This window comes from Sebastes fasciatus, chromosome 13 (genome assembly GCF_043250625.1).
Source record: "Sebastes fasciatus isolate fSebFas1 chromosome 13, fSebFas1.pri, whole genome shotgun sequence".
Lineage (NCBI taxonomy): Eukaryota > Metazoa > Chordata > Actinopteri > Perciformes > Sebastidae > Sebastes > Sebastes fasciatus.
In genome coordinates this window covers 31,278,725-31,298,542 of record NC_133807.1, presented here as the reverse complement: position 1 = coordinate 31,298,542, position 19,818 = coordinate 31,278,725, and the positions used below count along the sequence as shown (strand labels likewise).

Here is a 19,818-nt window from a genome sequence, read left to right as displayed (position 1 = left end):
TGACTGATGTCACTGTTGTTGATGACCATGTGCTTAAGCTGTCAGTCACTTAAAACAGCCTCAAAATGTTATACTGCTGGACGGAGGCAGCAGTTATTGTGTGTTCATGTATAAGGATAATAATTATAATATTAACTTTATTTGTATGACATCTTTCATACATAAAATGCAGCTCAAAGTGTTTTACAGTATGGCTTTAAAAACAACACACATCAGAAATAAAATACCATATGAGACAAAGAGATGAATATCTGAACTATGTGAGTTTGTAACTTTTACGTGGTTAATATTAAAGGTCCCATATTGTGCTCATTTTCAGGTGCAAACTTGTATTTTATGCTTCTACTAGAATATGTTTACATGATTAAATGTTCAAAAACACTTTATCTTCCTCATACTCTCAAATTTATAAAGTCATATAAATACAATATAAAATCATATAAATACAAGATAAAGTCATATAAATATACAAGATAAAATCATATAAATATACAAGATAAAATCATATAAATACAATATAAAATCATATAAATACAAGATAAAGTCATATAAATATACAAGATAAAATCATATAAATATACAAGATAAAATCATATAAATACAATATAAAATCATATAAATACGAGATATAGTTATATGACTACAAGATAAAATCATATAAATACAAGATAAAGTCATATAAATTTAAGATAAAATCATAAATAAAATATAAAATCATATAAATACATTATAAAGTCATATAAATATACAATATAAAATCATATAAATATAAGATATAGTCATATAAATACAAGATAAAATCATATAAATACAAGATGGTCATATAAATACGAGATAAAATCATCAATACGAGATAAAATTGTATAAATACATTATAAAGTCATAAATACAGTATAAAGTCATATAAATACAAGATAAAATCATATAAATACAAGATAAAGTCATATAAATACACTATAAAATCATATGAATACAAGATTAAGTCATATAAATACAAGATAAAATCATATAAATACAATATAAAATCATATAAATACAATATAAAATCATATAAATACAATATAAAATCATAACAATACAAGATAAAATCATATAAATATAACATAAAGTCATATAAATACAAAATAAAATCATATAAATACAAGATATAGTTATATGACTACAAGATCAAATCATATAAATACAAGATAAAATCATATAAATATAATATAAAGTCATATAAATGCAAGATAAAATCATATAAATACAATATAAAATCATATAAATAAATTATAAAGTCATATAAATACAACATGAAATAATATAAATACAATATAAAATCATATAAATACAATATAAAATCATATAAATAAATTATAAAGTCATATAAATACAACATGAAATCATATAAATACAATATAAAATCATATAAATAGTTACAACAAAGCCCCACCAGTTAAGATAAAGCCATAATATAAAACAAAACAAATGAAATGTATTTCCTTGTCAATATCACTAGAAGTGAGAGTGTAATGCTTGGCGCAGCCAGCTGGGGGAGCTGTCACTTTTCCCTCTCCATTAAATAAGATGCCCCTACTACACCACCACCCCGCCATCTTTGTTATGGGCACACTACGTCACGCCATGACGTAGGGCATTTCCTCCCCCTGTGATTGGTGGAAACCGGTCGTGTGAAAGGTCACGTATATTTTGGCGCTCTTCATTCTACGAGCAGTCTGGCGCGTTTTTGAAAAAGAGCAACTAGACGACAAGGAAACATGTATTATGGATTATTTATACTCCGAATAATCTGGGAAATATCTGTGTAACTTGTCCGCGGTGGACATGTTGGACATGTTGGACATGTTGGACATGTTGGACACATTGGGACTAGTAGAGAGACTTCTGGAGCAGCTTCTGGAGGAGTCTGCTAGCTTGTTGTTGTTCAGTGAGATGTAGTTTATAGTTTATATGGAGACACTCAGCTGTCCGACTCACACTGTGAACTATACCTGTTACTCACAGACACTAACACAGAGACGGGGAAGTGAATAAAAGAAGACTGGAGGTCTCTGAAGTAGCAGCAAGTTCTTATCGGTGAGTTTTCCTCTACTTTAGTTCTTCTACTGTCATCAGACACAAAGACTAACAGAGCTAACTGCTGTTACAGGACACCATGACAGGAGGAATAGTAGTAGTAGTTATACAGTCTATATCTGCTGTAAATAAACATGTTTATACTGACTCTGCTTCACCACAACGCTTACCTTCCTGACTAGTATGGTATTAATACTACTCTGTGTTGTACAGGACTGTTTACAGTGTCACACAATGTGGCTGCTGGTTTTAAAATATAGTTAATGGATTAATTAATTAATGGATTTTGCATTGTTAAGTACATAATATTATATATATATATATAAACATATAATATTAATTGAGCATAACATTATTGTTATGGAACTTTTGCCTTTATTTAATAACTGGTCAAGAGGGTCAGGTTATTTAACACACACACCCATGTATATATATATTTGTGTATATATATATGTGTATATACATATAGACACATGTGTATATATATATATGTTTGTGTATAAATGTGTATGTGTGTATATGTATGTATGTATGCATGTATGTATGTATGTATGAATGTATGTATACAATACACCAGTTTTTGTCTTTTTAGGCGGGTCCAGGGGGTCTTTAGGGGGAGATAGCAGGTCAACAGTAGATGTCCCATAGAAGTGGTGTACATCATCTGAAAGCTGGGAACCTGAAGATTAATTTGAGATGCTGCTCAGCACTGTGTGTTCAGTTGTTCTAGTCATAAATCAGAAATAAGCATGAATTAATTCCTGAATTATTTAAAATGAATTGTAAAAGTGTTTAGAACATTATGATAGAAGTATATGATGTCCATCCCCATGCTCTATTATGTCCCATAAGTTGTTGCAGTAGCAATTTTTGGGTTGGTACCATGTGTTACACGGATTTGATGCGAAATTTAACCATTTTTTCCCACTGGAGAATTGATAAAAATGATCAATAATCCCTCCAAAATACCACATTAAGACACCAAGACCTTGAGGAACACCATAGAAAAAGCCATGCTGTGATTTGGGTTCAAAAACTTTTGACATTTGGAGATTTCTGCAAGAATTGCATTTTATAGACGATTGGATGGCGAGCACTTCTGTTGTGTAAACTGCTCAGAAACACCCTTATTGTCAATCTAGCTAGGAAAGCCATCCATCCTCTGAATGCTTTAGGTCTCTAGTTTGTGGCTGTAAAGTTTCATGAGGCTGTGATTATCCTAGAGGTCACCACAGGTCATTTTATACAAGGAGGTCAAGTATATAAAAAAAAAAATGGTCTCGCTATAATGAAATGTCTCCTATGGGGACTAACATCATCACACATGAATACAGTTGGGCTCATTGGATCCACAAGAGTCTCAGCTTTACAGTGATACCCAATTTATGTAATTCAAGACTGTTTAGGGACCCCAGTATGCAGAAATATTCAAACACATCATTTTAGAAAAGGAGGGAAAAACTGGATTTGTTTCTAAAAAAGAAAGAACCCCAATTTAACTTTCAGCTTGGAAACCAGCTTTTAAATGTGTCGTGGCATGCGTCCTGTACTATTTGGATAATGATAATACTTCATGTCTGCTCTGCTCTCCATGTGCATAATGTTTCCCTTTTGCTTTAGGTCTCTTCAAATTATGGCTGGTGTTGTGGCAATGGCATCTGTCATTGAGGACTTTGACACACAGGTATGTCTATGACACTGATTTGGGCCATATATAAAGCATGCAGTCGCTGTTATTCATTCATTATCATTATTTCATTTACAGCCTTGCAAGAAATCTCGCAAAGATGGTGGCAGTCCTGTTGTCAAGACAATCACAAACTATTTCTCTCCCGTGCCCAAGCCTGTGGAGAAACCCTTTTCACCTCCTCGCTCCAACAACATCAGGGACTACTTTAGCCGGAAGGCTCCGTCCTCTAAAGAAAAGACCAGCTCACCTGAGCAGTCGAAAGAGAACTGTCAGACGTCTCAGACGCTTGCAGAAAAACACGCCAGCGCGGATGCAGCGGTGAAACCGGCGTCTCAGAAACTTAGGAGGAAGACCAGCAAAGCTGCAAGAAAACTTTTGGAGGCTGAAACTGTAAGCTCCACAGAGGATTGTTTGATTGTAGATGAACCACATGATGTCAGAGACTCAGAAGCAGTCAGCAGCTGCGGTGTTCTTGGCAGTGATACAGCGGTGCTGATGGCCCAGCTTACTGCTGAGGCTTGTATCACTGAGGGAAACTCAGAGAGGAACTCCTCTAAGACTGTCAGGGTTGAGCAGACTGAAGAAGATGCTTCCAAATGTGGGAAAGGTGTCAGACTTAATCCAGGACTGAACGGTATTGAATTATCTCCAATTGTACCTTCAAAAGATAAAGCAAAAAAAGTCAAAACTGTTGCAGGAAATTCTAGGAAGGCAAAGCATTCAGAGCCAGAGGAGGAAGAGAACTGTCAGACGTCTCAGACGCTCGCAGAAAAACACGCCAGCGCGGATGCAGCGGTGAAACCGCCGTCTCAGAAACGGAGGAAGAAGACCAGCAAAGCTGCAAGAAAGCTTTTGGAGGCTGAAACTGTAAGCTCCACAGAGGATTGTGTGATTGTAGAGGAACCACATGATGGCAGAGACTCAGCAGCAGAAGCAGTCAGCAGCTGCGGTGTTCTTGGCAGTGATACAGCGGTCCTGATGGCCCAGCTTACTGCAGAGGCTTGTATCACTGAGGGAAACTCAGAGAGGAACTCCTCTAAGACTGTCAGGGTTGAGCAGGCTGAAGAAGATGCTTCCAAATGTGGGAAAGGTGTCAGACTTAATCCAGAACTGAACGGTATTGAATTATCTCCAATTATACCTTCAAAAGATAAAGCAAAAAAAGTCAAAACTGTTGCAGGAAATTCTAGGAAGGCAAAACATTCAGAGCCAGAGGAGGAAGAGAAAGAGAGCTCCTTGTATGATGTTAGTATGGAGGTCAATGTGGATGAGGCCTCTCAGTTGAACAACAGCACCGTCACAATCTCCTTTGAAGATTTTGTGCGGAGTCAGAGCCAGGGTGAGGATGAAGATGACGTAGAAGACGTACAGGACAAAGAAGATGAAAGGAAAATCACAGAAGAAATGGACACCGACCAGTTGGACATCCCTAAAGCTGAAGAAAATATTGGTTCTGGGGAATCACCTTTCCAAATCTCACCCCGAACTGTCACCATCCAGGCTGAAGTGCATGTAGTCTCACCCAAGCAGGAAGCAGCCATGGCGGGGGGAAAGTTAGCTTCTATCTTCAACAGGAGAAAAGGGGCGATGAGCCCTGCAAAGGTGGCGTCGTCTCCTCACGTAGAGGCTGGACACCATCTCACTTCTACTTCTCTGAACGTCAAGCGTAAATCCAACGTGGTTCTTCAAGAGGAAGATCTAGAGCTGGCTGTGCTTGAGAGTGAATCCGTGCCCAGGTGCAGCGAAGTGGAGAGGAAGCAGTTCATGTCTGCCTTCAAACAGCCCAGTCTGGATGGGTCCAAAACCAAGCCTGGTAAGAGCCAGGGCAAGCCGAAGCAGCCGGGAGCTTTGGGTGATGCAGACAAAGCTGCTGAAGAAGACGCTGTAAGTCCACCCTCTGTTGAGGAAGTCCCTGCTGCCTCTCAGGAAAGCAAAGTAGCTAAAAAGAAACCTGCGAGAAAAGGCAGAAAGAAAGCTAAAGAAGAAAAGGAGGCAGTCGCCACTCCTGCTCCCACTCCTGCTGCTGCTGCGGAAGAAACAGTTGTTGTTGAAGTTGATAAAAGAGAGGAGCCTCCCATCACCTCGACTCCCTCCATCCCGGCGGCGAGGAGGTCGAGAAGAGAGGCTGTAGTCAGACAAGCACCTGAGGCCACACCAGCAACCCCGATCAGAGAAACCAGGAGACGCAACAAGTCGAAGGACGCTGCTGCTGCTGCTGCTGCTGCTTCACCTGATGACGGCGTTGCAGAGATGACAACCCCAAAGATGCGCAGGTCCAAACGCAGAGTCTTCGTAGCAGAGATGGTGTCCCCAACTGAAGGAAAAGAAAGTCCAATCAGGTGACCCATGCATATAGTTATGATTTAATGCTATCATTACACATTTAAACATTTTGGTTGCATGTATACACTCATTTGCCTGTTTATTGAGTAGCACACATAGCTAATACAACAGTATTGCAATAAATCCTACCTTCATGGAGGTTATAATTAGGGCTGTCCCGAATACCATTTTTTTGGGCTTTGAAGCTTCGCCACACGGCAGGCTGACATGTTCTTCTGTCTGTCTCCATCTACCCCGTTTCAGTGCCGCTGCCGCACTACTGTACACATACGCACCTCTACACAGAACAAACAGTGATATCCGTCTGAGAATAACTAATAATTAATGCTGAATAATGTTGTAGGAATATTCCTTATTTCATGGACTATTTTGGGATTTCTACATTATTATTACATACTTATATATATATATATATATATATATATATATATATATATATATATATATATATATATATATATATATATATATATATATATAAAAAAACAATTAAAAAATGAAGCATTTGAATACTGATTTGGAGGTCGATTACCATGGCAACGGTTGAAGCTTCAAAGCATTTGGATCAGCCCTAGTTATAATGTTCAGTTTTTTAGAGAGGTGTTTATTCAAAGGTATAGTCATGGAGGACTGTATTGCATTATACAGTGAGGTGTTTCTGTTATTTACATCGTTGATATAACATGTCAGAAAATGTTGAAAAATGTGGATCAGTGTTTCCCCAAGCCCAAGATGACATCCTCTAATGTCTTGTTTTGTCCACTACTCAAAGATATTCAGTTTACTGTCACAGAGGAGTAAAGAAACCAAAAAATATTCACATTTAAGAAGCTGGAATCAGCTTTTTCTTTTTCTTAAAAATTAATCAAACTGATTAATAGATTATCAAAATAGTTGGCTCTTAGTTTAGTAGTTGAATCAACACCTCTCTAAAAGGTTCAGCAAATACTGAACATTATAAGTATTTTGCTGCATTAGTTTTAGCAAGGTGTTCCCAATAAACTGTCAACTAAGTGTATGTATATATATGTATATGAAATGGTTCTTTTTAATGTTACCTGTTTTTCATGTTCTAATTCGATGTTTCTTTGTTTTTTCATAAGAATTAAATTCACTAGAGTACATAAAAATGTTTCCTTGACCAAGGCTGAAAGTGGAAGTTGCTTAAACACATCTTTTGCTGCTAAAGTAAGTTTGATATTTTTTATTTTAACGGACATATTCTAGATTTAATGAATTGGTGTACTGATTCGACGAGGAAGAACATACTTTAACATAATAATTATGGGCTGAGGATGATGAAAGGATGCTTTTTTTTTTTTTTCAGACATCAAATGACTCTAAAAAAAGGAGGCAGGCAAAGAAGTTGGTGGAGAAGGCCAAAGTGATTCAGCAGAGTAAAAAAACTGCCGTCAAGGAGAAGGGCACCTTACGGCGTTCGTCACGAACTGAGATGTCCACGAAGAAGAGCTACTGTGAAGATGAGGTACAGTTAACGGGCGAATCACAGTTTTCAGTGTCAAAGGGGTGTTTGTTTTTTTATTCCAAATACTTTATTTTTATTGCTTTTCCATTCCAAAACACACAAAAAACACGAAAACATCTGGATTGTCCTGCCTCTACAAAGTCTATTTATTCCTGTGACATATTCAGTGGTACATTCTCTTATCTTGTCCATGACATGTAAACATCGTCCATTCCTCCCACTTCTCTCGACATCGCTCCTCTTGTGCTCTTATCCTATGAATTAACAGTTACATATCATATATTTATTTATTTATGGTAAAAATAAAGTCATAGTATAGTATGTTGAAAAAAAATTCATAGTATGTCAAAAAAAGTGAGGGGGGAAAAAAAGTCATAGTAAAGTATGTCAAAAAAGTCATAGTAAGTATGTCAAAAAAAGTAAAAAAAAAATAAATATATCATAGTATGTCAAAAAGTAAAAAAAAAAAAAAGTCATGGTAAAGTATTTCAAAAGTCAAAAAAAAAATTAATAGCATAGTAGGTCAAAAAAAAAATTTAGTGTCAAAAAAAGTTCAAAAAAAAAATCATAGTATGTCAAAAAAAAGTCGAAAAAAAAAATCATAGTATGTCAAAAAAAGCCATAGTAAAGTGTGTCAAAAAAAGAAATTCATAGTATGTCAAAAAAAGTCAAAAAAAAATGAATAGCATAAAATCCAAAGTATAGTAGGTAAAAAAAAAAATTCATAGTATGTCAAAAAAGTCATAAATTATGTCAAAAAAAAAAAAAAGTCATAGTATAGTAGGTCAAAAAAAAAATCATAGTATGTCAAAAAAGTAAAAAAAAAAAAGTCATGGTAAAGTATTTCAAAAAAGTCAAAAAAATAATTAATAGCATAGGTCAAAAAAAAAAAATCATAGTATGTCAGAAAAAGTCAAAAAAAAAAATCATGGTAAAGTATTTCAAAAAAGTCAAAAAAATAATTAATAGCATAGTAGGTCAAAAAAAAAAAAAACATAGTATGTCAGAAAAAGTCAAAAAAAAAAAAATCCAAAGTATAGTAGGTCAAAAAAAAAAAATCATAGTATGTCAAAAAAAAAAATTCATAGTATGTCAAAAAAAGTCATAGTAAAGTGTCAAAAAAAGAAATTCATAGTATATCAAAAAAAGTCAAAAAAAAATTAATAGCATAAAATCCAAAGTATAGTAGGTCAAAAAAAAAATTCATAGTATGTCAAAAAAGTCATAAATTATGTCAAAAAAAAAAAAAAGTCATAGTATAGTAGGTCAAAAAAAAAATCATAGTATGTCAAAAAAGTAAAAAAAAAAAAAGTCATGGTAAAGTATTTCAAAAAAGTCAAAAAAATAATTAATAGCATAGGTCAAAAAAAAAAAATCATAGTATGTCAGAAAAAGTCAAAAAAAAAAATCATGGTAAAGTATTTCAAAAAAGTCAAAAAAATAATTAATAGCATAGTAGGTCAAAAAAAAAAAATCATAGTATGTCAGAAAAAGTCAAAAAAAAAAAATCCAAAGTATAGTAGGTCAAAAAAAAAAAATCATAGTATGTCAAAAAAAAAAAATTCATAGTATGTCAAAAAAAGTCATAGTAAAGTCTCAAAAAAAGAAATTCATAGTATGTCAAAAAAAGTCAAAAAAAAAATTAATAGCATAAAATCCAAAGTATAGTAGGTCAAAAAAAAAATCATAGTATGTCAAAAAAGTCATGGTAAAGTATTTCAAAAAAGTAAAAAAAAAATTAATAGCATAGTAGGTCAAAAAAAAAATCATAGTATGTCAGAAAAAGTAAAAAAAAAAAAATCATAGTAAAGTATGTCAAAAAAAAAGGAAAGAATTCATAGTATGTCAAAAAAGTCATAGTAAAGTGTGTCAAAAAAAGAAATTATAGTATGTCAAAAAAAGTAAAAAAAAAAAAATCATAGTATGTCAAAAAAGTCCAAAAAAAAAAAAAGTCATGGTTAAGTATTTCAAAAAAGTAAAAAAAAAATTAATAGCATAGTAGGTCAAAAAAAAATAAATCATAGTATGTCAGAAAAAGTAAAAAAAAAAAAAAAAAAAAAATCAAAAGTATAGTAGGTAAAAAAAAAAATTCATAGTATGTCAAAAAAAGTAAAAAAAAAAAAAAAGTCATAGTAAAGTATGTCAAAAAAAAAAAATCATAGTATAGTAGGTAAAAAAAAGTTTAAAAAAAAGTCCATATGTATGTCTAGAAAAAAATTCATAGTATAGCAAGTCAAAAAAAGTCATAGTATCGTATGTCAAAAAAAAAATTCATAGTATGTCAAAAAAAGTAAAAAAAAAAAAAATTCATAGTAAAGTAAGTCAAAAAAAGAAGAAAAGAGTCATGGTATCGTATGAAAAAAACCCCAAAACAATCATATTATAGTATGTAAAAAAAAATACATATTGGATTGAAAAAATGATGTGGTTTATTTTTTCAGGACTCTGTCATCTGCCTGGGGGAGGACCAGACGGCACCAGAAAAGAGTAAAACCCAGAAGCCTTTACGCACTCTGAATGAAGTTCTGGGAAAAGCCTCATCTGTTGGTAAAGAGAGTAAGACTGTCCCAGGTAGATTCTCCCCTTCTCTAAATCATCATTTACTGTTCAGCATTTTGTTGAAATCTCATCTAATGGTGCTGTATATTTTCTGTCTCACAGGCTCCAAAGGGGGGAAGATGTCGGGGGTGATTTCCATCTTTGATGACAGCAGCTCTGAAAACTCCCAGGATGATGAGCAGTTCAAGGCACGCAGGGAGTTCCTGAAGAGCGGCCTGCCGGAGACCTTCAGGAAACAGATCGCCAAGACTGCTGCCAACAAGGAGGCCTTCTCTCTCTCCTGTTCCTCCTTTCAACCAGTTATTCACATGAGCCAACCATCAAACGGTAAGATGTTCCTCCATAGAAATACACATCTTCACTAGACAGTGGAGGAAACTAAATTAATACTTTTATTCCACTACAGTTCAGAAGAAAACATTTTACTTTTTACTTGCGCTCTACAAACCCCTTCCAAACCAATATACAAATCTAGAGCAACCCTTTACCAATGCATCCCTCAAACTATATCAGTACCAAACATTATTACTACACTAGTACTTACAGCACCAGTAACATGCACTGTTAATACCACAAAACAGCACTGACAGAAAAAAGAAGACGATAATTATTAGTTTAAATCAGTTTCCTTTGAAAAAACAACATCTTTGTTTTCTGGTGCTGAAAACAAATGTGATGAATCAAGAGAAGTAAAACTTGTTTTTGTCGTGTGTTGACAGATTGCCCTCTTTGGAGTCTACTGTGGCCTGAGTCTTCGTTACTGCGTCATCTGAAAGAGGTTTGGTGCCAAACATCCAGCTCACCTCCACCTGTTAGTGGCTCCCTTTGTGTGAAGACAGAACCGGCCCGTAGAGCCTTTTGTGAACGGGTATGTTGAAGTGATTGTAATGATTCAGTTTCATGTTTAGCAGGATCGATATCTCGGAAGACATTTGTCTAGTTCAATGGTTCCCAACCTCGGGGTCCCGACCCAAAGCTTCACTGGGGGTCAAGAGGTCATCTTGATTTTTAGAGGCGTGAGAAAACCTTTTTAAAAATATACTGTTGACGTATGTCTCAGCATTTCATTCATTTCTGTGAAGAAAAATAAATTAAATTGTTATTTTTAAAGTTTGGATTATTATTTAAGATATAAACAGGAGCACACAGAGCCTTCCCTCTCCTTTCTCATTAGAAAACTACACAGTTAAAACAACCAAAGAGCTGATAGAGCAATCACCAAGCGTCAGGAAGAAGAAAACACTGACTTTGGGTAAAACAAATAAGCCTATTAAGTAGGTATGATGTTGAAATAAAAAAAGACAGAGAATTTCCTAAATATAACAGGAAAACTCATCTCTGATAAAATATTTGCAGGAAATAATCTGCTCAAAATTTTGCAGACACAATATTTAATAATAGTATTTTCTCCTTTTTGCAGGGTTCTGGCTTTAGGCCTGAGATCTCTGAAAGTGTCAGCCGGCTTCTACTGGAGGAGGTCAACACCTCTAACCCTCCCTTCCCTGTTCAGATGTTCATCACTCGCTTCCTGAAGAGACGCGCTGAGCACCAGCAGCAGAGCGTCGCCTCAGGTCGGTCTGACAAGCAGTTATTGTACTCGTACTCTGAAACAAAACGTCAGGTTGCAGTAACCGTTTATTTGAGGCCTTTATTAAGCTTGACTTCTTTTTATCCAATGTGCCCTCAAATCACAAACATTTAGGCCGTATTTTAATAAATCAAACCAGTCAAAAAAGAGACACTATTCTCAACGTCTATTGCATGTTACTTACTAGAACCAGAGGCCGTCACAAGCACCACACTGCCAGCTGAACCAGTAGGATGGAAGAGGAAGAGGACGGATGAGGACGGGGAAATGACGGTGAAGGTGGCGAAGAAGCAACGGGGCAGCTGTGCAGAAGAAGAAAAAGATCCCGAGCCTGAGCCAACAAGAAGGGGAGGCCGTACGAGACGAGCTCGGAGATCGAGGCCAGAGGAGAAAGACCAGCCTTCAGTCAAACCTGCTCCCATCCCGTCTGAAGATGACTCCGTTGTTGTGATCGGTGACTTGCTTTTGGGAGAGAACGCTGGAAAAAAAGGTGAGGTATCAATTTACGGTCTGAATCACCCAATTTTATTTATTATAAATCTGTGAACTTTGGGATCAATACGGCAAATCAGCCAATGGGAAACAACTTAAATAACATAACTACACAATAGGAAGCTTTTGGCTATCAAGTCATCATTTCAGTACAAATTTGCAATAAAAGATGGCAAATATATTTAAATGTCTGGCAACAGACTGGCACACTATTGGACCGTAGCGCATGCTATGCTTGCTGATGGTTGCAGCTAAAACCCTAACTGTTTTTACTTTGTTTTTTAAACTTATCTTCCAGTATTCACTTTTGTTGCAAATGTGTCATTATCAAAGCATCAGTTGATTGGCTCTGATAGTGAAGTGTGGGCAAACTTTAAGAAGTAAAGGTTCTGTGCTTGGACTAAAGTACTGAAAATAGAGCTGCTGTCACTAACTATGTTTACATGCACACTAATATTCCACTATATGACAATATTCCTAATTTGATACGGGTCATGTAAAGTGGGTGTCTGTAAGCTTCGCTGGCTGTTATAAGTAATGGTTTGTTCTGCAGATGTGGTGAAGGAGGACGTGTTATGGACAGACAAATATCAGCCCCAGCACTCCAGCGACATCCTAGGCAACACCGCCTCAGTGAGGAGGCTGCACAGGTGAGGAACTAAAACGGCTTTAATTTCACTGCACTACGTATAAAAAAAACACTGTTTGCTTCATACTGTATCTCTTAAATGCTATCAGTCAGAGGTGTGGACTTGAGTCAGACTCGAGTCACAAATTTGATGATTTTAGACTCGACTTGACCAAATGTGATTGATTTGATTATCTAACACTTAACAGATCCACTTTGTTTGAACCAATCCGACAGCATCCAATCAAGTTGCAGGAGAGAACCATGAAGAACTAACATTACATTACTGAGAGCCAGTTGGCGTCAGTTACTCTGTTGTTAAAATTACATTACATTCAGTGAAGAGCGCATCATGACTTGTTTAGGACACGATACTCAGAGTTTAGGACTTGAGTGCAAAGACTTACTTGTGACTTGCAAAACAATGACTTGGTCACACATCTGGTATCAGCCCAATACTTAAATGTGCAAAATATGGGCTTGGGACCACTGATGACGTTGTATCAGGAACGTTGGGGCGAATGTTTCATGTTTCTTTTTTTTGTATACAGCTGGCTAAAGGAATGGAAACTCCGTACAGACCGAGAGGAGAGGAAAAAGCAGAAAGACAAAAAACAAGAGGAAGGCAGCAATGGTGGGATATTAGAGATCTTTTTCTTCCTCTTGAGAACTACTTCTGTTGGCTTTGATGTGTGTTTGTGTTGATTGCATGATGTCTCTTTGTGTCCAGACTCAGACTGGGACTGCGGAGAAGAGGACTCCCAGGATGGAGAGGACATGTTGTGTAATACGATGCTGATCACAGGACCTACCGGAGTAGGAAAGACTGCTGCGGTCTATGCTTGTGCCCAGGAGCTCGGCTTCAAGGTACAAAAGCTTCACGGTACATAACTGTTGACATTTTATGTAGGAATTAGCGTCTTCGTTTCCTATAACTTCCCTCTGGTCTCTCAAGGTGTTTGAGGTGAATGCTTCATCTCAGCGGAGCGGCCGTCTCATTCTGTCCCAGCTGAAGGAAGCCACTCAGTCACACCAGGTGGACAGTCAGGGGGTCAACGCCCACAAACCCACCTACTTCAACAGCTACGGCACAAGCAGCAGCGCTGGCGCTCTCAAGCCTGGATCCTCACCCAGTACGTACACGGCTAACATGATAGCAATGTTTCTAATGAGTTGCTGCTCTATGTGGTTGGTTTTGTATGCAGTAGGAATATTCCAAGATGAACACAAACTGTTGGAAATTGATCGCTGATCGTTTTTTGTTCATCTTCCAGGAAAGGTGAACTCTCCTCGTAGGGTGGTTTCCTCCCCGAGAAAACATCCCCAGTCCCCAAGAGGAGCTAAAAGAGGAGGCCTGGCTCCCACCTCTTTAGCTAACTTCTTCAAAATGGGTCCACCCGCCGCCAAGGAGACACCGAACACTAAGAAGAATGAACAAACAGGTAAATGTCGCCTGCAGTGTGTCAATTCATCCTTTGCTAAGCATCTCCTCCCTTGGTTACTGTTGCTAGGGCTGTCAAGCTTTTGCACATGGCAGGTCAATATTTTCAATGATATCAGTGAGAGATATTCCAAAGGTAATAATGACGGGTATCTGGAACAATCGTTCTAAAATAATATACATTTTATTTGGTGTCGCTAACGTAGGATTGGCCAGTGGCCGCTTTAGGGAGGGGCTTAGCAAAGGGTCACTTTATATGATGAGGTAACCATCATGAAAAGTTTTTATCAGGGGTTAAATAATAAGTATTTTTCTCTCCCTCATCTCTTCACGTAGCTGCATCCAAGAAAGTCGTAAAAGAGAATGAGTGTGCCAATAAGCAGAAAGACCCTGCAGTCAAATCACAAACGGCTAAAGAGAAGAACAACGAAGACCAGAGCAAGAAGACGGCCACCTCGCTCATCCTGTTTGAAGAAGTGGATGTTATTTTTGAGGACGACTCAGGGTTTCTGGCTGCCATCAAGACATTTATGACCACTACGAAGAGGCCAGTCATCCTCACTACCAGCGGTGAGTAGCAGGAGGTCAAATGTCTCACAGTTTGGTCTAGAGATGCACCGATTCCAACATTTTAAGTCCCGATACCGATACAGATAACTGGGCTTTGGGTATTGTCCGATACCGAGTACCGATCCGTTTTAATTAATCAGCTGTATGCCTCACTGTGTGGAAGTGACTGGGTTCATTCTTTTATATTATATTATATTAATACAAATTTAATTTGTATTTATTATTAAAGTAATAAATCGTACAAAAGCAACTTGGTAAATCTTCAAAATTAACAGAATTTTTTAAATTTATTATTAAAATAATAAATCATACACCACCAACTTGGTAAAACATCTTTCCAAATTAACTGATTTTTTTAATTAAATTATTATTATTAAACATGGAACTAAATTGAATAGATCGGACCCATTGTCACCGATAACCGATCCAGCTATTTGAGTCAGTATCGGCCCAATATCTGATCCGGTATCGGTATAAAGTGCATCCCTAGTTTGGTCTGAGTTGATCAGATTTGTTTATATGTCCTGCTCTTTAAAATCAAATCTTGCATGTTTTGTAGATCCTGCTTTCAGCACCATGTTTGATGGAAACTTTGAAGAGATCCTTTTCAAGACCCCCTCAGTGGTGAGTGTTTCACTGTTAGATCTTTTTGACTGAATGGGTTGTTTAATGTGGCCTGATATTGTGATGCTAATCAAGTGAGAGAGATCAGTTATCCAAAAGTAAAAGAGTAATTTTTTCCCGTTGTCCTTCTCTCCCTGGTACAGCTGGATGTGAGCAGCTTCCTGCAGCTGTTGTGTCTTTCAGAGGACGTGAGGACGGACCTGTTGGACATCAGCTCTCTGCTCAGACTCAATGGATGTGACATCAGGCAGAGTTTACTGCAGCTGCAGTTCTGGACTCGCAGCGCAGGAGGCCACGACGTTACCAGGCCGTTGACGCACACTGGCAAAAATGGTAAGGAGATGAGTAGGGCTGCCCCCTCTTAGTCGATTAGTCCACTATTTGCTCGTTTTGGTCTAAGTCGACTAAGATTTCTTTAGTCGATTAGTCTTTTTTTTTTTACGCTTTTTTTCATGCTGAATGACTTTTTTCTAAGAATATTTTGAGTGAAACTCAGTTTTCCATATCTGTTGATTAAATCAAATGCTTTATTTATGTTTTTATTGTTTTGTAGATGTCAATAACTAATAAGCATTTTTAATATCAATCCATTTCTGTCTGCTATTGACCTGGAGAAAGTTATTCATGTTTCATCCCTTCAGTGGCTTTATGTTGCTTCCAGAATACAGCTCAGAATATTATACACTTCTGTGTAAATGTGTTAAGAAAAGTGCAATACAAATAAAGTAATTACCCTTTTAACTTAATAATTATCTCCCCCCCATTCACTTTAAAAGCTGAACTAAAGCCAGAGGCTGATGAGGAGAAAGCAGGTACGTCTATGTGTGCAGCGACCGTCCCGTCCTCTCTCCCTCCCTGTGACACCGGCTGCACTCAGAGCATGCTGGGTCTGCTCAACGTCGAACCTGAGAGAGACATCTGGGAGCTGCTCAAGGTAAACTCTTCATTTACCACATACACTGCTTAGAGTACGAACAAGTGAGGTCTGAAATAATGTCACCAACCTCCTTATGAGTTCTTCAGTGTCATCACAATGTGTGTGTCTTGCTGTACTTGATTAACCTGGTGTGTGTTGTCAACAGAGCCAGAGTCCGGTGGAGGAGACGTTGTGCTGGGAGCTGCTGACAAACAGCAAGCGACGAGGAGTGGACCTGCTCTATTCCAACATGGAGACACTCTTAGCTCTACCACTCACGCTGTTGACTATCCCTACCTACAAACCAGAGCAATCTGTTTCTGCGTCACAAGACCCTCCTTCTATTAATCCAACAGAGCTGCCATCCCACGCCACGTTACTGCACGCGGCAGAGTCAGCGGATTGCTCGGACGACGGCAGTCCGGTTAAAATGTCCAACAGAATGAGGAAGAACAAGAAGAGGCACCATCTACCTGACCAGGATGGACTGGACTCGGACTCAGATGATGGTTTTCTATCTCTCTGCAAGCCGCAGGGCGCTCCTCCTCAGGCAAAGGAGGAAGTCAAAGAGCGTATAGTTTCAGAGACGGCGAGGAGGAAGCCACTGACTCCCGAGGAGCGCGTAAAAAGTCTCCCAGTCTCCCAGTGTCTAGAAGCAATAGCTGACTTCTTTGACAACATGTCGTACATGGACTCCTCACTGCTCGTTCATCCACAAGGAGGTGACAATCACAGAAGGATGTCGCCGGTCGGCGCAGTGGTGAAAGACGGGATGACGGATGAGTCGAGGGTTGAGACTGACAGAGGGAGCTGGGTGAGAGGGGGGCACATCCTGGAGATCCCGGCTGCCGTGGAGGGTCTGAGCTTCCACAAGTGTCGGGTCTCGGTAGCGGAGGCCTGGAGCAAAGCCCAACAACTGGAGGGGGAGCTGGGAAAGGAGGCTGCAGCAGAACTCACCCTGCCTGTTGCCGCTCATCGTCAAGGTTACAGCTTCACTCAGGACGGTCCCTGTCAACCACAGTGAGTCTTACTCGTCTTTATACAGTGTTATCAACTTCTATAAACCAGTTGAAAGAAAGGTATTGATGTGTATTGATGTGTTCCAGGCTGGTCCAGCGGAGGAGAGAAGTGATGGAGAGTCTGATGTTCAGAGGAGTGTTTGGTACTCTGGGCAACAGACCAGCAGCTGCTCTGGACTACTTGCCGGCCCTTCGCAACATCTGCAGATCAGAGCAGCTGAAGGAGCAGGGCAAGGTCAAACGAAGGTGAGTACGCAGAAACCGTAGTTCAGCATCAGGGGCTTGGTTTAAAGTGTGGGGCAGGATGTGGTAAAGTACCTCTCATAACAGGCAGCCAGCAACTCATATAATGATGTAGGTCTTGTTTTAACGCCACTCAATTCACGCAAATAACACAATCGATCTTCTGGAGGTTGTAGCAGGCTCAGTTTTAAAGCTAGAGTGAAGATACTGGCATCGTATGAAACTAGAAAACCTAATGAATCCATTAGTACCAACCATCAGAGGGGTCCCTTGACCTCTGATCTCCAGATATGTGAATGAAAATGGGTTCTATGGGTACACACGAGTCTCCCTTTTACAGACATGCCCACTTTGTGATAATCACATGCAGTTTGGGGGCAAGTCATAGTCAAGTCAGCACACTGACACACTGACAGCTGTTGTTGCCTGTTGGGCTGCAGTTTGCCATGTTATGATTTGGCATATCGTTTTATGCTAAATGCAGTACCTGTGAGGGTTTCTGGACAATATCTGTCATTGTTCTGTTTTGTTCATTGATTTCCAATAATAAATATATACATACATTTGCATAAAGCAGCATATTTGCCCACTCCCATGTTGATAAGAGCATTAAATACATGACAAATCTCCCTTTAAGGTTCATTTTAAACAAATGAAAAATATGCGATTCATTTGTGATTAATCACGATTAAATATTTGAATCGATTGACAGCCCTAAAATAAACTCTGCCAAGTCTGCTGAAGAAAACTGAGCTGTTTTTTTTTGTTTTTGTTTTTACTCCTCCAGGTTCCTGCACTACCTGGACTCGATCCAGCTCGGTCTTGACAAGAGCACTCTGCAACACCTCGCTGAAGACTTCCCCTGAACCGTCAGACATGTTCTCACAATCACACAGAAAGGCCCTTTGAGTGCTCACATTTATTAACGTCCATATTAGAATGGAAGAAGTGACACACTTACAGGTTGTGTTGTGACACGAGGATGAATAATCAGACAGCACCGTACATCCGCTCTTTATGATCCGGCATGAGATGAGCTGGTCAGAAGTGTGTGTGTGGAGGAGACGAAGGACAGTCTGATGAAGTTTCCATGTTTCTTCTAAGATGGAAATGACTGAATACAGACATCTCACCTGAAGGGCTCGCAGCTAAATCACCTCAAACGCTATCTCATGGTGCTTTCAAAGAATGCACTAAAGGTTGTTTTTTGTACAGTAGTGTTTTATACGTTTGCATTTTGCAAAAGTGTTTTTAATCGAGTAGAGAAATGTAATTTGAGGAGCAAGTATGTATCATTAATGAATTGTAAGGGATTAACATGTAAAATAGAATTTGTAAAAGTCGTGTGTAAAGTGCCATCCTCCACATAAAGTACTGTTGATTCACTCAGGATCGAGTTCAAGTGACCCCCCTTAAGTCACCTTCACATCCATCACAGTGATTTTTTTTATTATTATTATTTGATATTTTGTTTTTTTCAGCCTTAAATATGTACACACTTAACTCACAGTGGGTTTCTGTTGTGACCAAATAAAGGTTTATAACAACTAAATAGATGAATTGTCTCACGGTGTACTGTATGTGCTGTATTATTAAAACTGAACTTCAGTGTGATTGTTTGATGGTATTTTTAGGAGCTGGTAGAACCTGAATGATGGCGGGTTTTCCTCTGAGTTAATTACGCTTGTGAATACTTTCACCTTTACACGCAGCGGGTAGACAGACCGGTTCCTGGAAAGTTTGAGCACGCAGCATGAATGAACGCATTATCTGAGTTTGTATCTGATTGTTATTTGTATTGGGAAAGGACTCGGGCTGTACAAACGTCCTGCAAAGGTACAGTAGATGTTTTTTTGTTTTTTTTTATTTAAGAAAACACAGGTACATTAACAGTAGGCTAAAACTGTTCATATTGGGTACATATACAAAGTAAAAAAAATAATAACAGAAATATATATATTTTTTTATATATATATATTAAAGGAAAAGCCCATAAGAAATTTATCAAACACGTAATTGTTTTTTTTTATAATTGCCTTCTTATTCTAAATATATATATTTATATAAATATATATATTATGTATAAAATGAATTGCCTTCTTATTCTAATTATACATATATATTAAAATAAATATATATATAG

At 37.8% G+C, this 19,818-nt stretch overlaps 1 protein-coding gene across 1 annotated transcript; it reads left to right on the top strand.

Annotated features, from left to right (window-relative positions):
- Positions 1-1,417: 1,417 nt before the first annotated feature.
- Positions 1,418-19,672, top strand: atad5a (ATPase family AAA domain containing 5a). The gene is made up of 22 exons (XM_074656905.1): positions 1,418-2,076; positions 3,697-3,760; positions 3,842-6,105; positions 7,213-7,297; positions 7,437-7,595; positions 10,037-10,166; positions 10,257-10,481; positions 10,874-11,022; positions 11,575-11,725; positions 11,930-12,232; positions 12,788-12,884; positions 13,414-13,496; positions 13,593-13,729; positions 13,818-13,995; positions 14,137-14,304; positions 14,640-14,873; positions 15,433-15,497; positions 15,641-15,830; positions 16,274-16,431; positions 16,580-17,433; positions 17,520-17,678; positions 18,463-19,672. The coding sequence occupies exons 2-22, from the start codon at positions 3,710-3,712 to the stop codon at positions 18,539-18,541; spliced, it is 5,919 nt and encodes a 1,972-aa protein (XP_074513006.1). The 5' UTR covers positions 1,418-2,076; positions 3,697-3,709; the 3' UTR covers positions 18,542-19,672.
- Positions 19,673-19,818: the final 146 nt, after the last annotated feature.